Genomic DNA, 16232 nt, shown 5'->3' on the forward strand with positions numbered 1-16232 from the left:
CAAAAAAGTAAAGTATGTAGGTCTAACAATTTTAGCCTATTAGCCTTTGGTAGTTCGACCGCGAAATTATTTTCTGCATTGTATATTTCCGGAATATGAGTGTGTGACTTGTTAGAATTGACCCTACGGATAGTACAGAGAATGGGGTCTGTCATCTTTATCAAGATGGTTTTACTTCGTCGGATATTCATTCGAGTATCTGGAGCACGAAATAGATCAAATAGATCACAAAGTATTCGAACTATGATTCATACTTAATACTCAGACCTCGTAGCCGGACTTCTTTCCGTTCTATCTTATAAACTTTAATAAATCAAAATAGTTTTCTGCTTTTAAACTCTTATTTGGATCAAAGGACAAATGCTTCTTTGTATTTTATGTTTTTAGTCATTATAGCTTTTTTTTGATTGAATAAGTGATGATCCAATGGTTCTCACTCAGTGAACTTTGGACTTTGAAGGTTTCATTGAATTATCGTGGTTCTCGTATGAATCTGAGGTTTCAATTGATTAGTTAAGTAGGGTCTTAACAAGAGAATTCCTATCAATAATAAAGAAAACAAGAAGAAATCCCTATCCCCGTTCCATACAAATACCAAATAAAAAAAGACAATAAAGATAGGTAATCTAGAAGATTCAAGAGGCCTGTAACGATCAACACAACATAAAGACGAATGAGCTTACTTGATTTTTTGGCATTTAACCACAAAGACGAGCTTTCGCATTTTGACTCTTTCATATCTTTAAATAATATTGAATGAGAGACAAGTTTAAAACTTTATATTCCATATCTGTTTCAATAAGTATTTGGGTCTTTTTTTGTTTGAGCTGTACGAGATGAAATTCTCATATACAGTTCTTGGAGGGGGAGTAACCTTGGTTTACCTATCTCAATAAAGTTTATGATTGGTTCGAAGAACGTCTTGAGATTCAGGCGATTGCAGATGATATAACTAGTAAATATGTTCCTCCACATGTCAACATATTTTATTGTCTAGGTGGAATTACCCTTACTTGTTTTTTAGTACAAGTAGCTACGGGATTTGCTATGACTTTTTATTACCGTCCAACCGTTACTGAAGCTTTTGCTTCTGTTCAATATATAATGACTGAAGCTAACTTTGGTTGGTTAATCCGATCAGTTCATAGATGGTCGGCAAGTATGATGGTCCTAATGATGATCCTGCACGTATTTCGTGTATACCCCACCGGTGGTTTTAAAAAACCTCGCGAATTAACTTGGGTTACTGGTGTGGTTCTGGGTGTATTGACCGCATCTTTTGGTGTAACAGGTTATTCTTTACCTTGGGATCAAATTGGTTATTGGGCAGTCAAAATTGTAACAGGTGTACCTGACGCTATTCCGGTAATAGGATCACCTCTTATAGAATTATTACGCGGAAGTGCTAGTGTTGGACAATCCACTTTGACTCGTTTTTATAGTTTACACACTTTTGTATTACCTCTTCTTACGGCCGTCTTTATGTTAATGCATTTCCTAATGATACGTAAGCAAGGTATTTCTGGTCCCTTATAAATAATATAGAATATAGATTATAGATATTTGTACTTACTTATTACTTGGTGAAGGAACGATAGTATTTTATTGCTATAAATATGGATTATTAAAAAAATAAGACATGTATTTGGATATTTCCCTTCAACTCCACAATATTTTATTATTTTTTTGACATAAAAGGTTGAAGGGAATTCTATGAAGAGATAATGGATTATGGGAGTGTGTGACTTGAACTATTGATCGGGCCGTGCAGAAATATGACTTTATCTGCTACATTGGAATTCCCAACCAAATGTGTCTTTGTTCCAACCACTGTGTAAGCCCCATATAGGGGATAGGCTGGTTCACTTGAAGAGAATCTTTTCTATGATCATACCCGACGCTGTCGTGGATGAGTGGGCTCCGTAAAATCCAGTAGATTAAGGGATGGAACATAATCCTGATTATGTTTTTAGTTATTTTGGACTAAAAAAAAATAATTAATAGTATGTAAATGCATTCATTTTCTCTGCATCAACACGATTTATGATACTATCGGAGGGAATACAGGATCTAATGAAGAGTAGAGGGTAGACTCCATTAGTAACAAGTAAATCCTTTGTATTTGAAAAATCTCGATATAATTTTTGAGATTAAGGACGAATTGATAAGGTATGAGACGACCCAGAAAGCACTTAATCATGATCAACGTTTTAAGCTTACGTGGGTGTTGAGCATTTACCTGTAAGAATGGAATTTCTGGAATCTTTAGTTGCAATAACTTTGGAATCGGATAATTCTTTTTTTACATATTAAATACTTGTGGATAACATATATATTTTTTGTATGTATTCATTTAGTTTGATTAATTATTGCTCGAGCCGGATGATAAAAAATTATCATGTCCGGTTCCCTCGGGGGATGGATCCATAAGAATTCACCTATCCCAATAACAAAAAAACCAGATTTGAATGATCCTGTATTACGAGCTAAATTAGCTAAAGGTATGGGTCACAATTATTACGGGGAACCCGCATGGCCCAACGACCTTTTATATATCGACCTTTTATATATTACGGGGAATCCTTTTGCAACTCCTTTAGAAATATTACCTGAATGGTATTTCTTTCCTGTATTTCAAATACTTCGTACAGTGCCTAACAGATTATTGGGTGTTCTTTTAATGGTTTCAGTACCAGCGGGATTATTAACCGTACCCTTTTTGGAAAATGTTAATAAGTTTCAAAATCCATTTCGTCGTCCAGTAGCGACAACCGTCTTTTTGATTGGCACCGTGGCGGCGCTGTGGTTAGGTATTGGAGCAACATTACCGATTGATAAATCTCTAACTTTAGGTCTTTTTTAATTAAATTTATTCAATTGTAAAATAAAAGACGTGGGTATCTAGGGAGTAGTCATTTCCAAATGAATTCTCCCTAGATACATATCTAATTCATTTCATTAATTAATTAAAAAGGGTTCGACTGGAAAATAAAAATTACGTTGAAGGTTTAAAATCCATTTCAATTTCAAATTGATTTTTTAGTCAATTTTTTTTTGAAATGCTTTTTCTATTTTTTTTCTAGAATGTCTAATATCTTTTTTACATCTTCTACGTGAAAATGTTCAATTTTGATAAGGTCTTCTTGACTGTTATTCAAAAGGTCCAATAATGTATGTATATTGGACTTTTTGAGACAATTATAGATTCTGGGAGGCAATTCTAATTGGTCAATAAAAATATATTGAAAGGCTAGTTCTTTTGTTTTTTTTCTTAGGTTAACTAATCTATTATGAAAAGGAAAAAAGGGTAAAGTAACTTGATGTTGATTGTTCTCTAAATAGAACGTTTCTTCTTCTACATGTAGAAAAGGAATAAATAAATTAATCAAATTCCGGGAGGCTTCATGAAGTGCTTCTTTAGGAGTTAAACTTCCATTTGTCCATATTTCTAGAAAAAGAATCTCTTGTTTTTCATTCCCATTCCCATAAGAATGAATACTATGATTCGCGTTTTGAACAGGCATGAATACAGCATCGATAGGATAACTTCTGTCTTCAAAGTTATTTGACATTTTTAGACTATATCCGCGATTCCTCTCGATTTTTAATTCAATACACAAATCTATTGGTTCCGTTAAGGTAGCTATATGCTGTGTATTATCAATGATTTCCACAGAGGGCGGTAAAATTATGTCTCGAGCAGTTATATATGCAGGACGTTGGACACAAATCAGCGCGTTGCGCGTTCCATATAGATTACTTCTTAATACAATCTCGTTCAAATTCATTAAAATTTCATGTACTGATTCTTGAATTCCTACTATGTTAGAATAGTCATGTGGTATGTTCTCAGATTTTGCAAGTGTAATACATGTTCCTTCTATTTCGCCAAGTAAAGCTCTTCGCATCGCAATGCCTATTGTGTCGCCTTGACCTTTCATAAGTGGAGACAGAATAAAGCGTCCATAATAAAGACGTTTACTGTCTCTTCTTGATTCAACACACTTCCACTGTAGTGTCCGAGTAGATACTTTGACTTTCTCTCGAACCATAGTAATTTTATTTGATCAGATCATTGAATCGTTTCTTTCTCTTGAAACCCTTTCATCCTTTAGTTAGTTCTATACACGTCTTTTTTTAGGGGGTCTACAACCATTATGTGGCATAGGGGTTACATCTCGTACGAAACTTAAAAGTATACCGCTTCTACGAATAGCTCGTAATGCTGCATCTCTTCCGAGTCCAGGGCCTTTTATCCTTACTTCAGCTCGTTGCATCCCTTGATCCACTACTGCTCGAATAGCATTTCCTGCTGCGGTTTGGGCAGCAAAAGGAGTTCCTTTTCTTGTACCCCGGAATCCACAAGTACCTGCGGAGGACCAAGAAATCACCCGACCCCGTACATCTGTAACGGTCACAATGGTATTGTTGAAACTTGCTTGAACATGAATAACTCCCTTTGGTATTCTACGTACATTTTTACGTGAACCACTACGTGTATTTTTACGTGAACCAATTCTTAATATAGGTTTTGCCATATTTTTTCATTTCACAAGAAATATATGGATATATCCATTTCATGTCAAAACAGACCTTTTTTTTTCCAGCTCTTTGGACGTGCCGTTTCCTTTACGTGAGTTCGTTTAGTAAGATTATCCTTGTCTTTGTTTATGCCTCGGGTTGGAACAAATTACTATAATTCGTCCCCTCCTGCGGATTAGTCGACACTTTTCACAAATTTTACGAACGGAAGCCCTTATTTTCATAGTTGTTATTCCTTAATTCTGTGAATATATTTATTGGTGGACGAAAAAAAGGTTTCTTGATATTTTTGAATCTTGAATTGTATCTTCGTGAAAGGAATGGTTGAAATTAAAAAAAAACCACTTACTCATTTGAATCCTTGTTATGGAGTCTAGAAAATGGCTGTCCCCTGATTAATTTATTTATATCTAAGAACTTACTCAAAATTTTACTTTTTTATCCTATAGGTATACCTAAAATATCTCGAATCCTTTCAGAAGCATGAAAAAAAATCTTTAGTATCTAAACAAAATCGAAACATGCCGTTTTGAAGTTATTCAGAAAGAAAACTTTCATCAATTCATTTTTTCTTTAATTTCATTCGAAGTAAAACATCCGAAACTTTTTTGAACAGGGTTTTTATTACGCGACCCCCCCCCTTTTTTCACAAATCGTAAATTCCAGATATCTAATTTTTATATTAGAAGGATTACCATATATAACACAAAATTTCTCCGCCGATTCTTTTTAGTCGAGCTTCTCGGTCTGTCATTATACCTTGAGAAGTCGAAAGGATTACAATCCCTATTCTGCCTAAAATTTGTGGAATTCGTTGAGAGTTAGAATAGATTCGTAGACCCGGTTGACTTATTCTCTTTAAATTTAAAATCGTTTTATAGGATTCTTTCTTATTTCGTCTGTGTCTTCACGTTTTCGATAAAACCCTCTCGTTAAAGGATTTTAACTATGCTTTCGGTGATGTTAGTCGATCCTATCCGAACCGTACCTTTTCTATTCATGTCAGCATTTCGTATAGAGGTTATTATATCAGCAATAGTGTCTTTACCCATGATAAGTTAAAATTCCTTCTTGTTCTATAATTTTGATATAATCAACATGTTCTTTTTCTTTTATTTATATATAGATATAGACGAATTATATATTAATATATGAATTAAATTCTTAATATTTTATTATTAAGGGTATATGCGTGATACACAATCTATTAATTAATTTTATTTCAGCACCAGTTTTTTAATCCTATACTAAACTATTGATATTTAGATCTTATAATACCTCAGGAGCTAATGAAACTATTTTAGTAACGTTTAATTGTCTCAATTCCCGTGGGATCGCCCCAAAAACTCGAGTTCCTTTTGGATTTCCTTCTTGATCAATGACAACTGCGGCATTGTCATCATATCGTATTATCGTCCCATTGTTACGTTTGAGTTCTTTACAAGTATGTACAATTACAGCTCTAATCACTTCTGATCTTTCTAGAGGAGTATTTGGTATTGCTTCTTTGATTACAGCAACAATAACGTCACCAATATGAGCATATCGGCGATTACTAGCTCCTATTATTCGAATACACATCAATTCTCGAGCCCCGCTGTTGTCTGCTACATTCAAATAGGTTTGTGGTTGAATCATCATTTTTTTTGTATCTCTTCTTTTAATGCAAAGGACGAAGTAAAAAAATATTGTTTGTCAAAAAAAAAGAAAACTTATAATCTTTTTATCCTTAAATGTTATTTAGCTTTTTCGTTCTATACTCCTATTCAGAAATAATGAATTGGGGTTTTATAGGCATTTTTGATGCCGCTATTGAAATAGCTTTTCTGGCTATATTTTCGGGTACACCACCCATTTCATAAAGGATTTTACCTGGTTTAATCACAGCTACCCAATACTCGGGGGATCCTTTCCCAGAACCCATACGCGTTTCCGCAGGTCTTACTGTAACTGGTTTATCTGGAAATATACGTACCCAAATTTTTCCACCGCGTCGTACATTTCGTGTCATTGCTCGTCGCCCTGCTTCTATTTGTCTAGATGTGATCCAAGCGGGTTCAAGTGTTTGAAGAGCATATCTGCCAAAACAAATACGATTCCCACGAGAAGATATTCCTTTTAGTCTTCCTCGATGTTGTTTACGAAATCTGGTTCTTTTTGGGTTATAGTTGATGGGTTTTTTCTAAATTAGAAATTCCATCTCTACTACAGAACTGAACGTGAGAGTTTCTTCTCATCCAGCTCCTCGCGAATAAAAGGACTAAAAAAGTTTGTATTACGATATAGATGTAGTTAATGATTAATTCTATTAATCATGGTATTAAATTTCATCTGATTTCTTCTAAATTTGTGTATGTCTTTTTCGAAATGGAATCCAAGATGAATTCTATTTATTTAAAAATAACGTAATATCATCATCTTGAATGTCGTTTTTGTTAGAGTTAGAATATTCTAACAAATCCTTATTTTCTTTTATCTTTTTAAAATTTTTTTTTACTTGAAAAAAAAATATTCGCCGGCGAATATTTACTCTTTCAATATCTATATTAAGTTTGATGTTTATCCTAGGAAATATCAGAATAAAAAATCAGAATAGATAATAAAGTTTCTGGTTTATTCCGCCATCCTGTCCAATGAATTACTAAGATTTGTTTTTCAATAGAATCCTCTATATTCATGGGTTCCGTCGTTCCCATCGCTTCTTGATTAATCATTAGGCCCGAATTCTACAATGGAGCTCTTATATGAATATGAAATTGGGAATTTCATTTTTTAATTTGTTTTTGAGTCAATTTTCTCAGTTTTTATTGGCTCAAGGCTCTTATTTTTTTTTGTTTTCAGAACAGATTTATCTAATTATTATGAATGAATCTGTATTGATGCTTTATTACATTGCTTTTCTTACAGTGACCTCATAGACTTTCCAAATTGGAATCATATATCATTAATATTCATTTTTTTCTCTCTTTCTTTCATCCTTCCACTTATCCGCATACTTTTCGATTACCTTTCAGAACTTATAATCATATTTCTTTATTCTTTTTTTTTATTCAGTTGCTACAATGATATGATCAATTTATCATATCTTGACTGATTTTTTTATCCAGATAATGTGAAGCAATGAGTTGCTTAGGTTATTTATTAATGCTATAGTTATTAGTTACTGTTATAGGTAAGTTCTTTTTTCTTTTTTTTTATCTTAATCTAATCCTAAACCAATGAGTCACACACTAAGCATAGCAATTATATCAAAGGAGTTTTGATGGAAATTTTTATTCAGTCTTATAGAATTGCTGATTTTATTCTTAAACATAAAAAAGAAGACTGCACTTTTTTATTACTGTATAGTGTTATACTACATAGTTTTCGTTTTTTATCGTTGGATAAAATGTAAAGATAAAGAAAGTTTTTTTATTCTTCGTCTACGAATATCCAAATTTTTATTCCTAAGACCCCATAAATAGTTCGAACTGTATAGGAACAGTAATCAATTTTAGCTTCAATTGTTTGTAAAGGAACTCTGCCTTCTCTGATCCATTCAACACGTGCAATTTCTTTTCCGTCAATACGCCCTGCAATTTGTACTTGAATTCCTTTTGTATTCGCCTGTTCAGTTAATTCAATAGCTTTTTTCATTGCTTTTCGAAAAGAAACACGATTTTTTAATTGTCCAGCTATAAATTCTGCAAGAATATTAGGATCCCCATACGGATTGGAAATTCTGGTAATAGCAATGTTGAGTTTTCTATTGACACAATTTAGTTCTTTTTGAACATTCATCTGTAATTCTTCGACTCTTCGGGGTTTATCTTCAATTAATAATTTAGGAAATCCCATATAGATTATGATCTGGATAAGATCGATTCTTTTTTGAATTTCGATATGTGCAATTCCCTCCATACCAGCGGATATTCTTATATTTTTTTGGACATAATTTTTAATACAGTCTCGTATTTTTTTATCTTCTTCTAAACCTTCAGAATACTTTTTTGGTTGTGCAAACCAAAGAGAATGATGACTTTGGGTTGTACCAAGTCTGAAACCAAGTGGATTTATTTTTTGTCCCATAGGCCTCCACTACTATATGTATCATAACATGTTAGATTTCTGTTTTCATTGCTGCAGTAATCAGTCACGGGGGAACTCACTTCGATAACAAGGTCTTTGATAGTTTGGTAAGTAAGTATGGAGTCAAACACAAGGTATCCACAACTTATTACCCCCAAACAAGCGGACATGTTGAGGCAAGCAACAACCAAATCAAAGCAATCCTGGCTAGGATAGTGGTAATTACAAAGAAAGACTGTGCATTTAAGCTAGATGATGCACTGTGGGCTTACGTAACTGCTTACAAAACCCCTATTGGGAGAAGCCCATTCCAGATCCTCTATGGAAAGACCTGCCACTTACAAGTGGAAGTTGAATACAAATCCATCTGGGCCACTAACTTCTGAACCTTGATATAAAGACAGCCCAAGAATAGAGAGCAATGGACCTCCATGAACTCGATGAAATAAGGCTGGAAGCCTATGAAAATTCCAGGATATACAAGGACAAAACCAAGGCTTTTCATGATAAAAAGATACTGAAAAGACCTCAAGGCTGACCACAAGTGCTTTTGTTCAACTCAAAGCTTCGACTTTTTCCTGGGAAGCTCAAATCAAGATTGTCAGGACCCTTCAAAGTTAAAGAAGTTCTGCCTTATGGGGCAATAACCCTGGTAGGAAAGGATGGATCAGAGTTCACTATAAAGAGGTACATGTCGGATGAAGAGATTGAAAAAGGATCCTCTATCCCCCTCGCTGATATCACTTCAGTCCGATCTGGCATTCATTCAAGCTTAGTGATTTTAATCAAGTTCACTTGGGAGAAAGTCTTAATGTTATCTTAGTAAATAAAAATTAGAATTGGAGCGTTTTGATACTCTTTCTTTCATGTCTCTGTCTATCAGGGGTACTCGATGCCTTATCTGATGCCTCATCTGAGCACCTACTCGGGTGAGCACTCGGGTCCTTACCCCCAGCCTTATCCATTTTGGTATCCGATGATCTACATGGTCTACACCTCGGATGCTGGTCCGAGCAACACATCCCTGCGCAACATCGAGCTTACTGATGAGCTAACCCTAGTACCCAGTGACGCTGGTAACAAGCCTGGATACACCCCGAAGAGCATGGAAGCTGTTGTGGATTCCTTCTTCAACAACCAATGAGGTACCACTTTCATCCAAACTATTGTATATACCATTGCATTATAATTTGTTTCTTTTTTTGATTCTTGGATTCTTTTTCAGACTTTTATTTACACAAGAGACTGTGTAATTTAAGTTTAGGGGGAGGGTCTGAGAATTTATTTAACGTTGTATTTTATTTTCTTATTTCAAATTTTTGCGTACTAGTTTTATTTATCTGAGTCTGCATCTATTTTCATGGAAAAGCCCAAAAATTTGAAAAATTTGAAAAAAAAATTATAAAAAAAAGTTGCATTATAGGATTGAGTCTAGATTGTTTCATATAGGAATTTTTGCATATACATTGGGGATTGTGATGACTTTAGCCTTGTAAACTCGTTGATTCACTAGGATAAATTCAATGTCCTCGTTATTAGTTGTATGATGCTTGTTGATCGAGTTTGAAAAGTAGAGCTGAACCACATCTTGAATACTTATTTCTGCATTTGAAACTTAGTCGAAGCATGCTGTGATTTGATGTCATTCCCTATCTTATTAGAACCTAATCTTGACTAATAATTATCATGTAATGCATTCAAATTAAACTCATGAACACAACATACATACTTGGATTATCTTTTTCCTTTTTACCACCCTTGTTAATCCAAGTAGCTGATTCCCATTATTGGAACAATTCACCCACCTTGAACCTTACCCTTCATTCAAGCCATTCCTATTCTTTGAGTGTTAGGCGTTTTTCGGATTGAGCTTGGTAGAAAGTGTTAGGTTTGAGCCGACAATAATATAATCCTATGTAGTTCTAGTTCGCGTTATCCGGACTAGATAGGAATAGGTGGGCACTTGTTTCTGGGATTTGGGAGTTTTTTGTTTGAAAAGAAAATAAAAAAATGGCAAAGAAAAGGGTACAACGCTTTTAGGAAAAAGAGTGTGATCAAAAGCTGTAAAAATTCTAGTAAAGGATTTGGGAAAATGCAAAGTACAAAGAAAAAAGAGTTGGTTCTAAAGAAAAAAAAAGAGAGTCATAGTTTGATAAGAGTACCAAACCGCTAGAAGAGTTCAAAGAAAGAAACCACCCCTAAGACCAGCTTAAGAGAAGGAATGAGTTTAGAAAAGCTAAAGGACATTTGATGGGTGGGGATTAGGAAGGATCAAAATCCATATATGTACCTTTGGGTAGATGGATCTTATTCTAGTATTCATCTGTTGGAGCTTACGTTTAGCATTATTCTAGAGCTCAATCCATTTTTGTTGAGAGAAACCACTTTTTAAAAGATAAACCCTCTGGAAAAGAGACCACCTTTGTCTCTAAAACTTTCACCCTAGCCGAATGAGTTTGATGACAATGCATAGCTATATTCATGTTTTTCTGCTAATGAATGTTTTGATTTATGTGGCGAAAGTTCTTAAGTAGACTCCTTCACCATGCATCTTAGAGTTAATAACTTGGACATTGTATTTAACTAATCGATTAGTAAGTTTTGGCTCTGAGTCCCCATTTTCAAACCTCATCCTCTTACTTTCTTGCTAGAGGACTAGCAAGAGATAAGTTTGAGGGTGTTGATGTCTCTCTATTTTATACTTTCTTAGGCATCATTTTAGTCATGTTTTGCATTGTTTAAAATCTGTCATTAACATTTTTAGGTACTTAAACCTTCGATATTTGCATTTAGGTTGTTTAGGGTGTTGCATTGTTTCATTTTGGATGAAAACAGGTGCTTTGGAGCTTATAAAGAGCAAAAATGAGGATGGACAAGTTCCAGCTATTGCCAAGAAGGAAAGAACGAGGAAAGGAGGTAAGAGGAGTAACCCGAGCCTTAACCCAAAAATGTGATCGTGCAGAAGAACAACCCGAGGCTTCCACCCGAACTAGTGAAGCCGAACACCAGAGGAACCATCCCATGCACAACCCGAAGAGGAGCTCAACCCCAGCCTCATGTAGATGCCTCAGATGATAGCTGGTGCGGCTAGGTTAAGTGGTTTCCATATATAAACCCTCTCTTAACCGGGTTTTAATCTCGGGAGCTCTCTACTCTCCATCAAAAATTCTGAAATGCTCTTCTTATTAAACTGAATTTTGTTATTAATATTTTAAATCAAAAAATTACGGAAAGACTTTCGCGTCCTTTACAAATCCCGTTTATTACCGACCCAACCAGTCTAAACGGGTTAAAAAGATCTGAAAGTACTCAAATCGGGTTAAGTCGATAAAAACTGGAAAACTAAAGGTTTTTCTTTTTTTTACATCATTTTTGTCAAAGAGAAAACCCCAAGAGAAACCGGCGATTTCAAAAACCTTCTTTACAATAGAATCAAAATCCTTAATCGGCGATTTCTTTGGGTATTTGGATCTTATTCTTCTCCTCTTACCTTTCTTTTGTTGTGGTCGAGATTGCCGATTGTGTGTAGATTTCATGTCGATTTTAAGTTTTGTAGAATCGAAAATTAATGTAATCATTTTTGTTCATGTTTGTTTGTAGGTTTGTGGAAAGGAGGAATGGCTAAAAAACAAAACGCAGTCCTAAGTGAAAATTTGAATTCTACAGAACCAGATATCGCTAATGAAGATGGAGAAGAATCGCATCGAGATGTTGATACTGAAGGAGCTTCCATCACTGGAGTAGAATCAACGGTATATAACTGAACCCACATGTGAATTACTTAGTAAAGGATTCGGTATAACTAGGATGATTTTGATGTTGTACATTTCTAAAAGTAAAAGGTACATTGAGTAGGATTTGGTATAACTAGGATGATTTTGGACCCTTTTAGACATTTTAGTAAGTAAAAGGTACAACCCACTAGGATTTGTTATAACTAGGATAATTTTGTACATTAGAAATTTCTGAAACTAAAAGGTACAACTTAGTATAACTCGGTATAACTTGTTTCTGAATGCAGGATTCTGATGAGGAAACATAATCTTTACAACCACTTGACATGTTTTTCAAACCTAGTGAATATATGAAACCGTTAAAGATATCAGCTAAGTGCTACATTCATAGAGCAGTGAAAATATTGCAGAGCCATCTTTCAGATGATGAGCTGAAATGGTTTACGGTGCATCCTCAGTTCAAACATTTCTTCCATATGCCTAGGTATGCAAACCATAAGATGCAGGCTCTGTGGATGCTTTTTCTTCGCACAGCATGCTTAGATAAGAAAAAGGAGTGTTGGTTTATTGTGAACGGGGTTCCAATCCGGTACTCTCTCACCGAAATGGCACTCATGTCTGGATTGTATTGTCATGAATATCCAGCCCACTATGAAAGTTTGGGTAGTAATGTGTTTGTTGGGGAGCAATTTGGTCCAGGGGCAACGATACAGTTTCACGAGCTAGAGCCAAAGCTACTGTCAATGAAGAAATCTTCTGATGATCGTCTAAGAATGGCAGTCCTCTATTTTTTATGTAGTGTCATAGTAGGAAAGGAAAAAACGGGAGAGGATGCACCATCTGTGGAGAGTTTCTTTTACCGAGCCGTAGGTGACCTAGAATTGTGTAAATCATTCCCGTGGGGGAGATTTGTATTTGATGCTAATATGAAAGACCTTTTTCATATTATGCACTCATGTGGAGGAGTTTTGGGTCCATAAAAGGTGTTTTCTAGTTTTGTTACTCCTTTAGAGGTAAAGTATTCATCTCTAGCTTTTATATTTATTATAGATCAATTTATAACTAATATTTGATTGATTTCTGTTGTGAATAACTTCTAGGGTATGAAGCTATTCCAGCTCTGAAGAACAATTTTCAAGAAATTGTTCTAGAAGCAAATCCTGAGTGTCCTCGGATGTGTAAGTCGAAGTTCAAACCAAGTCATCTTAAAGGTTTTCCAATGTCAGATTTGTATGATACTCTTAGTACAACTACGGTAAGCTATTTGTAAATATAAATTACATTACGTATTAAGTATTGATGCATTATGGTTGTATTTAAAAATGATTATTTACTTTTACAGGAGATTCTTAGTATCATGGTTCCATCTCCCGATGAGAAAGTTCTTTTGAAGAAAATCATGGATCACGATTGTGGATGGAACGATGTGGATGATGCAATTGCAGATGGTTGGGCAAAGCGTCTAGTTAAGGAAAAGAAGACAATATGTTTTTGAAAATATGCATAAAGAAGATGTTGCTAGCCGAGCAGTTGAGGCTAATCCAGATGCAGGTAATTTGGCTCAGGAAAATATTGGTCAAACGAAGCAAGGTCGGAAGAAGGTTGCTCAAACCAAGGTGGCTCTGAAGAAGGTGAATAATGGATTGGATGAGGTAGAGAACCGATTGATGAAAGTGTTGAATAGTGGATTCGAGAAGATGAATGCGAAGTTTGATTCTCTGGATACAAGATTGAAAATTGTGGAAGAGAATGTGAAATAGTTGAAAGAAGGAAAAGAGGTTGTTGAGGCTACTAAGAATGTAGGGGATTGTGGGGATGTGGGTGAGGATGAAGAGGTTACTGAGGCTACTAAGAATGTAGCGGATTGTGGGGATGTGGGTGAGGATGAAGAGGTTGCTGAGGCTACTAAGAATGTAGTGGATTGTGGGGATGTGGGTGAGGATGAAGAGGTTGCTGAGGATAAAGGGGTTTTTGACGATGAAGTGGTGGTATAGCCATTGGATTGTGAGGCGAGTAAAGAGGTGGTGGGTGATAATGGAAAAGAGGTGGGTGAAGAGGGTGAGGCAAATAACAAAATCAAGAACACTTACAAGAGAAAGAGAAAGATGGAAAAAGGAACAAAAGAGTTGGTGGGTCAAGACGATGGAGAGATGGCTACAGCAAGAGAAGGAGGAGTCCCGTTATGACGAGAGGGATTACCAAGAAAATGTGAGAGGACTTGGGTTTTTCTTTTGTATAACTATGTTAGTTTGAAAAACTCGGTACAACTGGTGTGTTTTTTTTTGTAAAACTATGTCAGTTTGAAAAAGTTGGTACAACTTCAGTTTTTTTGGTATAACTATGTTAGTTTGAAAAACTTGGTTCAACTGGTGTTTTATTTTGTATAACTATGTTAGTTCGAAAAAATTTGGTACAACTGGTTAAGGAAACCTAGTTTTATGTAGTTGGACAGTGATTAGAAAACATTATTATTTGAAGAAAATACTTAGGAAACATCATTACCCATTTTAAACATCATTGTCCGAGTAAACACCCATAGTAAACATCATTCTAAAAATAAAAGACATAGTTCTCCTTAGTTGACTAGGAAAATACAAATAGTTGTCCGTAGTTGGACAATGACAAGGAAAATACATATAGTTGTCTTTGATTGTCCGTAGTTGGACACTGTTAATAGCAACCCCACCATTTCCCAATCACGACCGTGATAATACAACCAGATAAAACTAGTACCATACCCATCGTTTTGTTAATTTCCTTCCTCTCGAGGCTCCCGTTCCTTTCCATCTTCAACAATCTAACTTCTTCTTCAAGAACACCCACTTGAAAATCCAATTGTTCAATCTCGTTTATCATCGCCTCATCTACCCACTTAAACACATGGTCGTCATTCTCAAGCTACAGTTGAAAATTGTAAACATTATAAATATTACCAAGAAGTCCATAAAAAACCCGAAACTATTACCTTCTTTGTTGCAGCATAGGCACACTGAAAGTAGCGTCGAAAAGGATTCCCATTCGTCCTAGATGTTTTTTCAACGATGTTCTCACCACACCAACACAACTTTGGAATTCCTGTAACTCTGACTCTTGTGCGAGTAGAGGTTCCAGTCGAAGATGCAGAGACATTACTCATCTTCTCTTGCGAATTACTTCTCAAACCCGCCAAATCTGAAATCTTCAGCCTCTTGATCTCCCCACTCTCTCTCTCTCTCTCTTTCTCTCTCTCTCTCTCTCTCTCTCTCACTCTCTCTCTCTCTCTTCTTCTGTCTTCTAATGGATAAATGGAAGAAGATCGAATTAATGTGAGAGATTTGTGGGTTTTGAAGTTTTAATTGGGTGGGGTCCGGGTAAGGATTGGGGGGAAATCTAAAATTTTTGGGGGAAATCTGAAATTTTTGGGGTTGGTCTCAAAATTTTCAAAAAAATCAAAAAAAATAAATTATGGTCAAACAAACAAGGACCCGTCAATGTTGTCTGCCAGGTGGAGCCGCAAAGGAGATGTTGTTTGCTAGCTGGCGCCGCAAAAATACACTCAGTTGTTCCTAGTTTTCAAGTTGTACTTGCTTATACACAGTTTTACATTTTGTTAATTTTGTGTATAATCAGTTATACTTTGAATTAACCTAGTAATTTCTAGTTGGACCCAAAAGTGAAATATATCTAGATTACATTTTCAATGTTTTCAAAATAAAAATTACATTAAAACATTAGTTTTATGTGATTTGTAATGTATTGGAGATAGCAAGAAGAAAGTCATCTAAAAAGTATAAGGTCTTAGAAGATTAATCTCACATATTTCAATAAGTTTAGTGAGTATGAAGATTTATCACCCAGTTTTAACATTATCTAGTGAATACGAATATGGTCGTAGTTGTACTAGTTGTT

General features: G+C 35.2%; 2 protein-coding genes and 1 pseudogene across 2 annotated transcripts; 2 read left to right on the forward strand and 1 right to left on the reverse strand.

Annotated features, from left to right (window-relative positions):
• Positions 1 to 687: 687 nt before the first annotated feature.
• LOC104706719 (cytochrome b6) lies at positions 688 to 1739 on the forward strand. Its single transcript, XM_087470943.1, is given in 3 exon segments — positions 688 to 872; positions 874 to 1462; positions 1465 to 1739. Coding segments are annotated over 3 exon segments (672 nt in total). The 5' UTR covers positions 688 to 836; the 3' UTR covers positions 1512 to 1739.
• Positions 1740 to 9301: 7562 nt separating this feature from the next.
• On the forward strand, positions 9302 to 13839 carry LOC147934798 (uncharacterized protein At3g43530-like; annotated as a pseudogene).
• Positions 13840 to 15014: 1175 nt separating this feature from the next.
• On the reverse strand, positions 15015 to 15480 carry LOC104728576 (uncharacterized protein At4g04775-like). Its single transcript, XM_010447535.1, has 2 exons — positions 15310 to 15480; positions 15015 to 15242 (listed from the first exon to the last, which is right to left on the reverse strand). Exons 1-2 carry the CDS (start codon positions 15478 to 15480, stop codon positions 15015 to 15017), a joined length of 399 nt encoding a protein of 132 aa, XP_010445837.1.
• Between the last annotated feature and the right edge of the window lie 752 nt (positions 15481 to 16232).

This window comes from Camelina sativa, chromosome 11 (genome assembly GCF_030686135.1).
Source record: "Camelina sativa cultivar CO46 ecotype springtype chromosome 11, ASM3068613v1".
In the NCBI taxonomy this organism is placed as follows: Eukaryota; Viridiplantae; Streptophyta; class Magnoliopsida; order Brassicales; family Brassicaceae; genus Camelina; species Camelina sativa.